At 41.6% G+C, this 10,751-nt stretch overlaps 1 protein-coding gene across 1 annotated transcript; it reads left to right on the top strand.

Moving 5' to 3' along the window:
• The first annotated feature begins 5,434 nt into the window (after positions 1 to 5,434).
• LOC148237214 (uncharacterized) lies at positions 5,435 to 10,699 on the top strand. The gene is made up of 9 exons (XM_088205505.1): positions 5,435 to 5,518; positions 5,636 to 5,719; positions 5,787 to 5,882; positions 5,946 to 7,111; positions 7,171 to 7,492; positions 7,893 to 8,065; positions 8,127 to 8,318; positions 9,764 to 10,027; positions 10,090 to 10,699. The coding sequence occupies exons 1-9, from the start codon at positions 5,464 to 5,466 to the stop codon at positions 10,462 to 10,464; spliced, it is 2,727 nt and encodes a 908-aa protein (XP_088061631.1). The 5' UTR covers positions 5,435 to 5,463; the 3' UTR covers positions 10,465 to 10,699.
• Positions 10,700 to 10,751: the final 52 nt, after the last annotated feature.

Raw genomic sequence — 10,751 nt, 5'->3', positions numbered from 1 at the left:
TCATATCATAATTCAATTTAAATGGTAGATATATATTTGTATCAGTGAAAATATAATTTATCTGGCATGTGCTGGTAAAATTATAAGATCTTTACTTTTCCATACATAGTAATTTATACATTTAAAAAAAGTAATAGTTAATGGTAATATATTATAATTTTGGCGCTGAACGGCTACATATAATTAATTCTTGATCTAATTAAAGTTTGGCTATATTTGCAGCCCTGAAAGGATGCCGACATCTGTGCGTATATATGTAGTAAGGATTATATTTAGATACATATGTTTCATATAGTGGGCGTTTTATAAAGATTATGTTCGATATTTCACTTTTTTGTTTTTATATATTATTTACAGATAATAAATCTTTCAGTATGAAAAGTTTAGTTGTTTAATATTTAATTATGCGCTACAACCGCAGTGATGTGTCTTTAATCGTTTTATTAAGGTAGCTTCTTTAAAAAAATCCGGATAGCGTCGAAGCTAATAATAGCCGGCGACGAGAACGCGCGCTTTTTAAATTTACTATTCGCTAATGAAAAAGTCTTCTTCATTTCCAGAAAGGTGTCAAAAAGCTACCTTGACATATAAGAGAGGCTTGAATTGAGTTTTGATCATTCAGCAGTGATTTTGATCTTTAGTAAAATAATAATTAAGAGAGAAATTAGACCAACTCTCACTAACAAAATGACAGTTTGGTAAGCTTTCGAGAGTACTGAAAAACAACATCAAGTTGAATTTAGAATTTTAAAACAAAAAGCAACTCGAAGCAGAAGTTGAATACTACTTTAACGACATACAAAAAGCAGCTTGAAACAATATTAAAGAACTCACACACATGGCAGTAACAAATAACTACAAAATAGAGATAAGAAATGTGGTATATTGAAATAGAGGGGCAAGGATATAATTGCATAAAACCAAAGAGATACAAATATTATAAATAATGAAGCACAACAATTAAAACAAAAAATGAAGAAACTAAAGGAAGATTGAATAAATAATTACCTGAATAATTTAACAGTAGGTAAAATACCTATAAGCCATAAGCCGCTAATCAAAACGATGGAATGTTCGCAATAAAGACATACATCGTGGCTAGGCGTTGAAGACGTTGCCAGTGCTATAAAATTTTTTGCTGCTAAACATGAAACGAGTATCCAACAGCACTTCAACATCGAGGTAACAAGCTCCTCAATGTGGACAACTTGAAAAGACAGCTGAAGAACTGGCCTAGTTATCATTACTGGAACTCATTTACTATTTATAAGTAATTGTTTAGTATAGAGCAGAAAACGCTTGCACGCCAATGGTCAGTCAATTTAAAATATATTAAATAGGGTTAAAATGAAAAATATGAATAAATGTGAAAATGGAACAAAAGACATCTACAGTCTTTCAGTAAAATAATGCATTTTAAGCTGTGTGTTAGAAGTCTATGTCGGCTATTTTACATTTTGTTTTGTTTTTGTAATATTGTTCAGCCGCGTAGTGAGTTTTTTTTACATTTTTTTAAATTATAAATGAGCATTTCAATTCAATAATAACCATTGTCAATGTTTAAATGCTTTTCTTTGAATATTCCAATATTTTCTTTATATATATTTGTCCAGTTTAAAGGTATAAAAAATAAAATGCTGCATAAAAATATTTTGTAAACAATTTAATACGGAAGCGTAACTTACCCCATATACGGGATATATCGGGAGAGATGGTCTAATGCCCGAAATGAAATGTAATCTTCCAAGTCTAATGACGTAATGACATACTAATGAAAATAGAATCGCATACATCAGGGCTGTCAAAAACGCAGCTCGCGCAACAATTTTGTACTGCCCTGTGACTGAGACCTTTAGATTTTAAATTCCATAGATTAAAAAAAAACAATCCATATACATCTTATACGCATATTCTTATAGTATAATATATACCGGTGTTTTTTTAGAAAGTTAATTTCGTCAGATAATTTTTTTAGATAAACAAGTGTTATTTGTGTGCCAAATATCCATACTGTTTTTATTATTCTGGATGCGGTCGTCATGTTACTTAAGGTTGGACGGCTCTGACCTAAGGTTAGATTATCAAAAATAATCTTTTCGATTGTGCCTAAGCGCCCAGGGCCATTTTTATAGGCCAGCGGTCCCGCAAATCATATTTTCAGATCTTTCACGCGCCACAATGTGACTCAATAGCTAAGGATTCAGCTACCTGGCCCTGGATTAATTTAAAGGATAATCTAAAATTTCATAACGTATGTTAACACACTAATAAAAGTTTGCCGAAATAACATTTACATTTTCATTACATAAATAAAATTCGGATAACCTAGAAATAAAAGTCACATAACATCGAATCGATAATATTTTTTTTAATTACGACTCAAACACTACCTCGCAAGGAACTTTTAAGGTTTTTCCAATCAAATGAATAAATCTTTTCATGCAGAAATAACTGACGAAAATTTCGAAGATAGTTACAATAGTGACGCATTGGGGTAACCTGTTAGGTCACGATAGTCTTAATTTAATTGAAATAAATAAATAACAATTGTGGAGTAACTTTTTAGTTATAACTAAAAATATATTCGTGTTCAACGTAAATACTCTTCTACTCTATTAACTACACTGTTCAGAAATCAAAGTCAGTAGACAGATTTTTTTTTGTCTAAAAAGCCGTCGTGTACTTTCAACTATTCCATTGTTTTACTGATTTTGATCATGCAGGAACGTCTTTCTAAATAGGTGCATGTTTTGCAATACTGATTCTTTGTACAGATGCATTATTTTCTGATGTAATGTCCTGCTTTCATAAAAAAGTTTTAACCCAATAAACGTGATTATTCTCATTATTATTGATTTAAAAATTACTGGAAATATTATATATTAGCGATAAATAATTTTAAAAAGGTGTACTTTTGAGAACAGTAGTAGTTCTTTAAATTGTTTTTTATCGTATAATTATTTACCTTCGAAAACGCGTAAACGGACAGACCGCTAAGTTTCGCTATCACGCGAAAACGCGTGAACGGACCGTTAATAAATATTACTATATTTAAATATTGTCAACGATTTTTTTAAATTTCAACTTGATTTTGGTAAAAAACTACTTATTTCTTTGAATTAAATGTTTTTTGGATTGCAAATTTATTAAAAGAAAACTTAGAGGTTTAATATCAACCTCAATATTCAAATAAATATTTTTAATATTAACAGAAAACAAATGAAAAATTCATTCCATATAATAAAAAGCATATGAAATCTCATTTAGGAACTGAAAAATTTAATTGAGAATATGTTGTTTTATTTTGGCTACAACTAAAGATTGTAAGTTCAGAGCTGTTTTGGAAAATCCGAATTTTTTGATTTCTTGAAACTGCAAATCTGAATATACGAATTTTATCCAAATTTTTTTTTAAATCTTTCGCTTTTTAATTAGAGATTTCTTTTTTGAAAATTCATACTTATTAAAAAAAATCAGAAAGTCGGTTATTGCAAAAGTTTTTCACAGTGTTAATAATAAATTATAATATATTCGTGCAATCTTTTAATCATGAGCAATCCCACCTTATGTCCTTTAGTATTTTGTTATTATATTTGCTATTACTATTATTATAACTACTAGTTCTAATATTATATTACATTTCATATTTCCTATTTATTGTTTAAATTAACACTTACATTCCATTTTCCACTCCTCTTGAGAATGGGGGGCTTGAAGGGACCTCATAAGTGGAATAGCCTAGAGCAGTGGTCGTCAACCTGTCCGTATCGCCCACTAGTAGGCGATTCAAGCTTCCACGGCGATGTTTTTTGTCCTGTGTTACAAATATTGTTTTTCCTTCATTAATTGAATCATTGCTACATATCAATTTCGCATGTTAAATTTTAGTACCTATTTTTTTTACAAACCTTTCCTCTTTTTAAAAAATATTTCACACTTGCACTAGATTGAGTAACTGCAACGCTAGTGGGCGGTAGGTAGAAAGAGATTGACGACACCTAGTCTAGAACCTCTCTTTATTTAAATCTGTCTCTGGGCGACGAAGATGCTTGGGTTCGTTATGCCAAACGCGTGCCACTTAATTTATTATCGATTCGCGTTCTGTACGTTACGCTAGTTCGTAGCGTCCTCGAATATGTCGCGAAGTATGTACATCTTATTGTTGGAGAAAATTCAAAGAAAATTTACGATATCTCGACAAAAACGTGTATGTGTCGTATCCATGGTTGTATCCAAGTAACCAAGGCCGGCCCGAGGGGAGGGCTGTACGGGCGGTCGTTAATTACTCCGAAGGTGTGGGGGGGGGGGCAGTTGATTATATTTAATACTGTGTTGAAAGTGTGTATAAACACAAACAGCACCGCCCTACTGGCACAAAAAATCACCTCAGAAATTTTTGTTCGTTTAAAAATGTGATGGATGACCTTTTTTTATCTCCCGCTAAACAAACAAAAATTTCACAGATTACTTATTTTAGCTCTCACATGATTACTGAATGAACAAAAATTTCCGAAACGACATTTTTTAGCTCTCGCAGAATCTCTAAATGAACATTTTTTCGGACCGGCCCCGCTACTACTTTTTTACTTTGCTTTTGTAAGGTAACAACGACAGATAAAGCAAATCTTTCTTGTACTTTATTTTTAAGTCTACAAGTATATTATTTTGGAGTAACTTACCTTATTTTATTGACTCCTGATTTAAATAGAATGAATATAGATCGATTGTATTTCGCAATACTGACTAGATTTAGCTACGTTTACATAGAGTGAACGTGTATTTTCTACGGCAGTTATATTTATACAAAAATTAGATTAGATTCTCAGATACGTGTTTTTTTCACCTCGCAGATACATTTATAGTTAATAAGAAACATATTTCTAGACACTGTGCATTTTTAGCCTATCGGATAAAACAGTCCTGTTGCAATGGCGCAGTGAAGGCCCTCGATCTTCAGGCTATGCTCGATGGGTTTTAGGACTGTTTTTAGAACTCGAATGCCGAGAGCCAAATATTGCAAAATTGCGTTGACGCGGTTCGATCGTGATTCATCGCATCGCCGAGGTCTATTTTAATAGAGAACGTGAACGTTTCGAGAGCGTCTTCGGCGACCCTAACGCGCGGCAACCCTAACGCGAAACGTAGGGCGGGCGACTTTTCGGTCATCGGACGTCGCGGAAAAATTACCGCACGCGAAACTGGGACGACGGAAATAGAAGTTACCAAGATGGGTATTTCGGCGAGGGCTATTTCGGCGTCGGAGCGTAGGGAAGAAGCGCGACGGAAAGTAAAGTAGGGCGGCTAAGGGAGAAGGAGGGCGCGGCATTGACATTGGACGGGGCTCGCGACGGAACGGTCTCGTAGCTGCAGCGAGCGCAGCTTCTCGGCTGACGGCTATTTTTACATCGGGAGCGGAGCCGGCGGCCGGGCGCGCATTCGCGAGCGCACGAGCGAGTCGCCGGGATGGCCCTAAAGCTCCTGCTGCTCTCGGCGGCCTTCTTCTGCCTCTGCCCTCCAGGTCAGTCCTCCGCCTGCTCCCCCTCGGCCCTCTTCCCTTGCTCCTCTCTCCGCCGTTTCGCGTCCCCGCCCTCCGCGCCCGCCCACGCTCTCGTTTCGTAACACTGTCGCCTTTCAGGAATTCGGCCCGACGACCAGCTGCCCTCCGAGTCGCAATGCAGACCCTACATCGAAAAGGCGCTCAAGGGCCTCGAGCGAGCAGGTCAGTCTCTAACTCTCCTCTACGGCTACGACCGTCAACTTCTACTGCCTCCTTTTTCGCGTTTCAGCCGAGTCTAGCGAGGAGCTTCCGGTCCTTCGGATATCCGAGGAGCCCTATGTCGAGCGGTCGAAGAGGGACGTCGACGAAGCGCCACCGGGAGCGGGTGAGTGTCTAGTCCGCTGTTTTTTTTAGCGTTTGCGACGTTTCTAATCTTCGCTTCATTCAGCGGACAGCGGCGAGTCCATCGAAGAACGACCCGTCGCCGAATCGGCTGAGGAGGCAGCGGAAGCGGAGAGCGAGGATGCCGAGATGCAGGGAGACGCTCCGGCGGCCGAGTCCGAGGAAGCCGCCTCGGGAGAGTCCGGGGAGGTCGAGTTAGTCGAAGAGGCAGCCGCGTCCGACGAGACGCAATCCGAAGAAGCGGAGGAAGCTCCGGAAGCCGAAGATGAATCGACCGAACAAGTAGCTCCGGTGGCCGAAGAAGCCTCGGAAGAATCCGAAGAAGAAACCTCGGGAGAAGTCAAAGAAACCGACGAAGACGCTTCGGAAGAAGCGTCGGAAGAAGTCAAGGAAGAGACGGCGGAAGAAGCTTCGGAAGAAGCTTCGGAAGAAGCTTCGGAAGAAGTCAAAGAAGAGACGGCCGAAGAAGCTTCAGAAGAAGTCAAAGAAGAGACGGCGGAAGAAGCTTCGGAAGAAGTCAAGGAAGAGACAGCGGAAGAAGCTTCGGAAGAAGTCAAGGAAGAGACAGCGGAAGAAGCTTCGGAAGAAGATAAAGAAGAAACGGCGGAAGAATCTTCGGAAGAAGCTAAGGAAGAAACGGCGGAAGATGCTTCGGCGGAATCCGAAGAAGCCGAAGGAGAAGAAAACACCGCCGATGCCGAAGAATCCGCGGAGGCAGAGGAAGAAGCCGCCCCCGAAGTAGAGGACGAAGCGGCATCGGAAGCAGAGGAAGAAGAAGCGGCTCCGGAAGTGGAAGAGGAAGCGGCTTCCGAGTCCGAAGAAGAAGCGGCTCCCGAGGTTGAAGAAGAAGCAGCAGTCCGATCCGAAGAAGAAAAAGAAGAGATGCAAGCCGAAGAAGCGGCTTCGTCCGAAGAGGAAGGTGGCTCGAAAGAGGCGGCCGAAGAGACTTCGGAAGAATCGACAGAAGAGGCGTCGAAAGAGGTGGCCGAGGAAGCGACGGAAGAGGCAGTAGAAGAAACCGCAGAAGAGGCGGCAGCTTCCGAGGAAGTCGCCGAGATCGAATCAATTCCGTCCGAAGAGAAAGAAGCCTTAGACGAAATCGTCGAAGTGCAGGAAGCGACCGTCGAGGAGACCGAAGAGGCGCCGGAGGAAGAAGTCGAACCCGAAGCCGCAGAGACCGCGGAAGAATCGCCCGAAGAAGACCTGCTACTGGTGAGCGAACCGCGCTAGTTTTCGCTTTTCACGCGTCTAATCGAATATTATCGTTTCAGGAAATCGAGATTCCCGAGAACCTGCGGTCTCGCGACCACGTCGCCCAGATCCTCCGGCTCGACGCCGACTCCACCGATTCGGAGCGGCTGATCGAAAAGTCGTCCGACGTCACTCTGCGCGAGCTGAAGAAGCTGTACGACGGCGCGATCAAGCCGCTCGAGATCCTGTACAAGTACCGCGACTTGAGCAACAGACACTTTGGCGATCCGGAGATCTTCTCCAAGCCGCTCGTGCTCTTCATGGGCCCGTGGAGCGGCGGCAAGTCGTCGCTCATCAATTACCTCACCGACAACGAGTTCACCGAGTGGTCGCTGAGGACGGGTGAGCCCTTCGCGCATTAGTTTACACCTTCCGAGTGCCATATTTACTAATCGTATATAAAGCAAAAGCCCCGTTTGACACGTTCAACGACGTAAATAAGGGTCTATTAAGTGTTTTATAGTTTTGTTTAATATAAAAAACGTAGCAATATAGTTTGATTAAAACGAGAAGGTGAAATGCATCATTCGTTTTAGTTATTGAGTTTAGTGTTACGTGCGCGTTTATTCGTCATTGGAAACTGCGTTCGCATCGACCCAGTGAGTCTCGATGGAGTGCACTCGGCCCAGTGCTTGTATTCACTCGGCCGAGCGATAAGATTAGCCGTACACTCGGCAGGTGTAAACTGAGCATCGTCTTCGATAGCGTTTCGTCAATTAAACGACTCCTTCGACGTTCGCAGGCGCCGAACCCTCGCCGGCCTACTTCAACATCCTTATGCACGGCAAGGAGCCCGAGGTGCTTGACGGCACTCAGCTCGCGGCCGACTGGACTTTCTCCGGCCTGCAGAAGTTCGGCCAGGGACTCGAGGAGCGCCTCAGAGGACTCAAACTGCCCAGCAAGCTGTTGGAAAGGGTACCGAGTTTGTTTCGTTTTGTATTTTTACCACTAGACTAAACCTTATCGCTCTTCTCAGGTGAACATTGTGGAAATTCCCGGAATCCTGGAAGTTCGCAAGCAAGTGTCGCGCGTATTTCCATTCAACGACGCCTGCCAATGGTTCATCGATCGCGCCGATGTCATCTTCCTCGTATACGATCCCTCTAAACTGGATGTGGGGCCAGAGACCGAAGCCATACTCGACCAGCTCAAAGGAAGAGAAGCCCAGGTGGGTCAATATTTTTACGCTACAATATATTAAGGATGGAATGGCGCAGTCCGTAACGTCTCGGACTAGTAACTTTGAGGTTGCGGGCTTAAGCCCCGGCGACAATAGAATTTTAATGTATAAAAAGAGCTGCGCTATTATTAAAAAAACGGCCCCAGCTGCAGTGGCATCTATTGATTATAAATTATATTACACATGATAATTTTTATATATGTCACCGATTCCCATAATTTGTCTGGTAGTTAATACTTACTTGTAGGTATTTATTATATCTGATTGACTATCTCAGTTGGTATAGATTTACTCCCTTGTAACGCATTGGGCTTACAACAGAATATTTAATGTTACTAAATAAATAACACCTTTTCTTCCACTTGCACAGACGTTTTTCATATATTTTTTCCCATTTTTAACCTCACTTGCTTTATAAATAAAAGTGATTCGTACTTATTTTTTAAAGAAACACAAATATAATGATCTTTTCGGATTTGACTGTTACAGTCCGACCTTCATCGTTTTCAAAAAAGTAAGACCTAATGACGCCGCCTGGCCACAATGTGCACTAGTCACTTTTTGGGCATGTACTATTCTCTCGTGAATCACACAAAGATTCTCCTCATCCCATATGCGCTAATTTTCCTTATTAACATACCCAGAGAAGTGGCAGTGTGCTTAATTAAAGAAGATTTTTTTTGAAAAATCAGTATCAACTTCCTGCTGCTCTAACACCCAATCTGCGTAAGTTCTTCAGTTATCCATGGTTTCTGGGCATCGGTTCTTGTGTTATCTGAATTATATACGGGTGTATGTGCAAGTCTAGATGCATCATAATAAAAAGAATGCCGACGAATCGACAATTTCGGGTCTTCGGCCATACTTTTACTTACAACAGCAATATTCTTGGTTGAACTGGCAGCACGATGACGCACATGCCTTACCCTATCTCCATCACTTCCGGTCTCTTCAAATTTTTTCACTACGCTGCGAATTGTTCGCTCAGTAGGATGATGCAATTGACCATAATCTTCTCGTAAATTTCTATACACAGTTCGTAAAGAATTGTTATTTCTGTAGAACAATTGTACAATTTTAACGCGTTGAGCGGACCTATTTTGTAAATATGTTGTTGCAAACTAAAATTACACTTTGAACATGCGTCATTATTGACAGCTGTCTGATTTAGTGCTGCCAACATAGGAAACTCGAATTGGATATTTCACATTCACAACGTACCTCCTTTAGCCGGTTAATTCGATATTTGTATTATTGTTTTTATGAAACTTCCATCACCAGATAATGCGTTTGCAAAATATCAATCCTTAGGAGGATAAGAATCAAGTCTTGCATCATTTCTGCAAGGATTATTATAATAAAAGTTACTGTCTTTCTCGATTCATAACATTAATTTAAAAAAAATATAATAATAAAATATTACTCTCGCGCAGACGAGGATCCTGCTGAACAAAGGCGACCAGGTAAAGCCCGAAGAACTGATGCGAGTGCAGAGCGCCCTCATTTGGAACATCTCTCCGTTGATGAGCTCCGCGCAACCACCGGTCATGTACACGACATCCCTGTGGTCCATGCCCTACGAAGTCGGCGCGCCGGCTCGTCTGCTCCTATCCCAAGAGAAAGCCTTCCTGAAGGACCTGCGCGTGGCTATCGACAGGCGCGTCGAAAACAAAATCGCCAGCGCCAGGAGATTTGCGGTGAGTGTCGAGTCGCATCTTCGATGTGAAAGTTCTTTTAAATTGCCAATTTTCAATCCCAGGTGCGAGTGAGGAATCACGCAAAGATGGTCGATTGCTACCTGACCACTTACTATAACCACAAGACCATCTTCGCCAACAAGAAGGTGGTGGCCGAGGCGATCGTGGACCACCCCCAGAACTACCACATCTACGAGGGCCTGAGCACGCTGACCAACATCTCCCGCTACGATCTGCCCGATCCCGAGACGTATGCCGACTTCTTCAAGTTGAACCCGTTGTACGAGTTCCAGCAGCTGTCGGCCACGTGCACCTACTTCCGGGGTTGCCCCATCAACCGACTGGACGTGGCAATCGCCTACGACCTGCCCGAGCTGGTGGGCAAGTACAAGAAGACGGTGGAGTCGGCGACGCCCCAAGGCATGCCCAAGAGCTGAAGTCGCACGGAGCGCGACCGCCTCCGTTCGAAATAGCCCAGCCGTTTCTCACAAACTCTAGTCAAAAGTCTGCAAAGAGTCGCCGTCGAACGCTCGCGGGTCGCGCCGTATTTATCTCAGCATTTCTGGCGGAGAACCTCGCCGAGGCGACGCCCCTCGCTTCGTATTATTATTTTTACTCGTTATGTAAATAAATACCTGTTATATTTTGATTTGGATTAAACGATCCACGACATTCTCTCTTTTATTTAATTCACCTTCTTATTTTGCAGCCCAACGGCATGGCA

Source organism: Plectrocnemia conspersa, unplaced genomic scaffold, assembly GCF_051122295.1.
Source record: "Plectrocnemia conspersa isolate PC_06_02 unplaced genomic scaffold, ASM5112229v1 ptg000002l, whole genome shotgun sequence".
NCBI classification, from domain to species: Eukaryota; Metazoa; Arthropoda; class Insecta; order Trichoptera; family Polycentropodidae; genus Plectrocnemia; species Plectrocnemia conspersa.
The sequence above is the reverse complement of the archived record's forward strand: the minus strand, read 5'-3'. Positions and strand labels throughout refer to the sequence as shown.

What these genes read in the sequence shown, in the direction of transcription:
- LOC148237214 (XM_088205505.1), top strand. Translation starts at nt 5,464, where the DNA reads ATGGCCCTAAAGCTCCTGCTGCTCTCGGCGGCCTTCTTCTGCCTCTGC. An exon ending in CAAGGGCCTCGAGCGAGCAG is followed by an intron (nt 5,720 to 5,786) that starts GTCAGTCTCTAA and finishes TTCGCGTTTCAG; the next exon opens with CCGAGTCTAGCGAGGAGCTT. An exon ending in TCAAAGGAAGAGAAGCCCAG is followed by an intron (nt 8,319 to 9,763) that starts GTGGGTCAATAT and finishes ACTCTCGCGCAG; the next exon opens with ACGAGGATCCTGCTGAACAA.